This window comes from Eptesicus fuscus, chromosome 18 (genome assembly GCF_027574615.1).
Source record: "Eptesicus fuscus isolate TK198812 chromosome 18, DD_ASM_mEF_20220401, whole genome shotgun sequence".
Taxonomy (NCBI): Eukaryota; Metazoa; Chordata; class Mammalia; order Chiroptera; family Vespertilionidae; genus Eptesicus; species Eptesicus fuscus.
The window spans coordinates 9922565-9925821 of NC_072490.1; the positions used below are offsets into that span (position 1 = coordinate 9922565).

At 51.2% G+C, this 3257-nt stretch overlaps 1 protein-coding gene across 1 annotated transcript; it reads left to right on the forward strand.

Annotated features, from left to right (window-relative positions):
- Positions 1–246: 246 nt before the first annotated feature.
- On the forward strand, positions 247–2656 carry CCR9 (C-C motif chemokine receptor 9). The gene is made up of 2 exons (XM_008154296.3): positions 247–267; positions 1568–2656. Exons 1-2 carry the CDS (start codon positions 247–249, stop codon positions 2654–2656), a joined length of 1110 nt encoding a protein of 369 aa, XP_008152518.2.
- The last annotated feature ends 601 nt before the right edge of the window (positions 2657–3257 follow it).

The window sequence follows — 3257 nt, forward strand, 5'->3', positions numbered from 1 at the left end:
CTGGCCCAGGGCTCTCGGAGGAAGGTTTCGCTCACGTCTACCTGAACAACCAAGATGATTCTGGAATGTAGACTATCTGACTGACATTGAACAGCGTGCACCCCAACCTTGCTTGCGGTCTTTTTCATGAGAAAAACAGATTTAACATTGAACCTCCATCCTTAGGTGTGTATCACTGCTCCTTGACAAGCCCTCTTCTTTATCTTTGCCCTCTCTTTCTAGAAGCGAGCTTGCCTCTGATGCACCATGACACCCCTAGAATTCACAGTGAGTACAGCTCCTGAAACGCACTCCTGTCTTGACTTTTTTGGGGGTGTGGGAAAGAATCCTGGGTGGGGGAGGGATTTCTCTGGGAGGTTTTCCTGGGTAAGATCCCTGCTGAGCAGCGCCCCATAGAGGCAGTCGATGCACAGTGCAGAGGGCTTTACAAATGTGGAGACCCAGAAGCCCTTTGGGGTGTGTTGTGAAGACAGAGGAAAACGCAATTTTAGATTTTTGCTCCCTTCCATCCTCCCTCCCTTTCTCAAGGGCTCATGGCTCAGGGTTCTGATCACCAGCCCTTATCTCCACTTCCCCTGCCAGAGGTTCTGGACTGGCTCTGGGCCAGGACCCCATCCAAACTATAAGGAGGGGTGTTATGTGAGCGTGCATGTGTGTACATGTGTCTGAACAGTGTGTGCAATATGTGTATATGTGCATGTGTGCATGTGAGCAAGAGGGTAGGCATGTTTGTGCATATGTGGGTAGGTGTGTGCAAATCTATGCATGAATTGCATGTGTTTGCATGTGTGTGTGCTTGTGAGAGCCTGCGTCATGGGAGTCTGCCTTGTACACTGCACAGGGCCCTGTACTTAGAGGTGCCACATGCATGATTGAATGCTCCATTGTTTTTAAATTCTTAACACATTTTGAAAAAGGGACCCTGAAAATGGCACAACCTGTCCCGGGGCTTGTGTATGTGCATGGGTGTGAGAGTGTGTGAATGTGTGTGCATGCACATGTGTGTACATGTGTGCTCATATGTGTGGATACGGTTGGTGCTGCTGGAGCAGAGGACCCACAGCTCTCAGAAGACTCAGAGGGATCTGGACCCAGAAAAGTTGAAGGGCCTCTGAGGACCTTTTTGGGGAGGACAGGACAGAGAGGAGAAGGGGCAGTCACATCATTCGCAGAGTGTGATAACAGTGTGGCCATCAGTGGTCCCGAGGGGCATTACCCCATCAGAGAGCTGTCACGTGTCCTGCAATTGCTCACTCCTTGTGTGTGCCCTCCATGGGTAGGTGAATTCCAGGAGAGCAGGAACTATGTCGAACTTATCCACCTCTGTATCTTCAGCACATACAGAGTATCTGGCATACCATAGGTGCTCAACAAACATTTGTTGACTAAATAAATCTGTTATGATCCAAGCAGATGCTCTCAGAATCCCTGTTTTCCACACGTACATTTCTTTTGTCTTATCAAAGGCTTTTGGGCTTGGAAGGGTCAGGTGCTCCATGCCTCTGCCATCAGACAGAGCCTCCAAAAGAGTGTCCTGGACCTAATGGCGTCTTGCGTCTTCTTGCAGAGTCCTGTCCCTAATCTGTCTGATGACTTCAGCTATGACTCCACGTCTTCCGTGGATGACTATGAGAACTTCAACTTGTTGGACTTCTACTGTAAGAAAAGCAACGTCAGGCAGTTTGCGAGCCACTTCCTCCCTCCCTTGTACTGGCTGGTGTTCATCGTGGGCACCGTGGGCAACAGTCTGGTCATCCTCGTCTACTGGTACTGCACCAGGGTGAAGACCATGACGGACATGTTCCTGCTGAATCTGGCCATCGCTGACCTTCTCTTTCTGGCCACTCTTCCCTTCTGGGCCATCGCCGCTGCTGACCAGTGGAAATTCCAGACCTTCATGTGCAAAGCGGTCAACAGCATGTACAAGATGAACTTCTACAGCTGCGGGCTGCTGATCATGTGCATCAGCGTGGACAGGTATATCGCCATTGCCCAGGCCATGCGAGCGCAGACCTGGAGGCAGAAAAGGCTCCTGTACAGCAAAATGGTTTGCATTGTCGTCTGGGTAATGGCGGCCGCTCTCTGCATCCCAGAAATCCTGTACAGCCAACTCAAGAGGGATTCTAACGTCACCATCTGCACCATGGTGTACCCTCGTGATGAGAGCACCAAGCCGAAGTTGGTCGTCTTGACCCTGAAGGTGATCCTGGGGTTCTTCCTTCCCTTTGTGGTCATGGCTTGCTGCTACACCATCATCATTCACACTCTGACCCAAGCCAAGAAGTCTTCCAAGCACAAGGCCCTGAAGGTGACCATCACCGTCCTTACTGTCTTTGTCTTATCTCAGTTCCCCTACAACTGCGTCCTGTTGGTGCAGACCATCGACGCCTACGCCAGGTTCATCTCGAGCTGTGCCATCTCCATCAACCTGGACATCTGCTTCCAGGTCACTCAAACCATCGCCTTCTTCCACAGTTGCCTGAACCCCGTCCTCTATGTGTTTGTGGGTGAGAGATTCCGACGGGATCTTGTGAAGACCCTGAAGAACCTGGGCTGCATCAGCCAGGCTCAGTGGGCCTCCTTTGCCAGAAGAGAGGGTAGCTTGAAGATTTCCTCGGTGCTGCTGGAGACAACCTCGGGGGCTCTCTCCCTCTGAGAGACCTTCTCGCAGGGGTAGATGGTCCCTTGGGAAGTGACAATAAATACAGATACAGCTTCCCCACTGATGGGACCAGAGGGACACCACAGAAGAAAAAGGAAGTGAGAGAGAGACAACTCAGAAAGGAATAATTGGAACATTATTAGTTTGAGTCAGAATTCGCCAAGCCAGAGTTTTCAAAACTGCCTAGCCATCCCAGGAGACTCGCTGGCTCCTGGCTGCCATGCCTGCGATTCTCAGAGAACTGATGGACATCATGCAGACTACCCCGGCTCCCCCTGGCCCGAGCATTCATGCATCTGACCTCGGGAGGCATCTGAGATTCTCAGAGCGCACGAGTTGCCGTGGTTTCAGTTCTGTAGCCACCCCTTCCAAAGCAGACTCCAAAGCATTGGCCACTGTGCATAGTCCACAAAAGCACAAGATTTCACGGAAACGTCCATCTTTGGGGAGTTTCTACCCTGGTTTTGAGGCTGATGCCTATGCCAGGTCTTACAGAGTCTTAATCTAGAATCTTTCCAGACAACCTGAGATCTGCTCTGGGCCAGGGAGGGTCCTTGAGACTGTTTAGAAACGATCTGCAGGACTGGCCACTGAG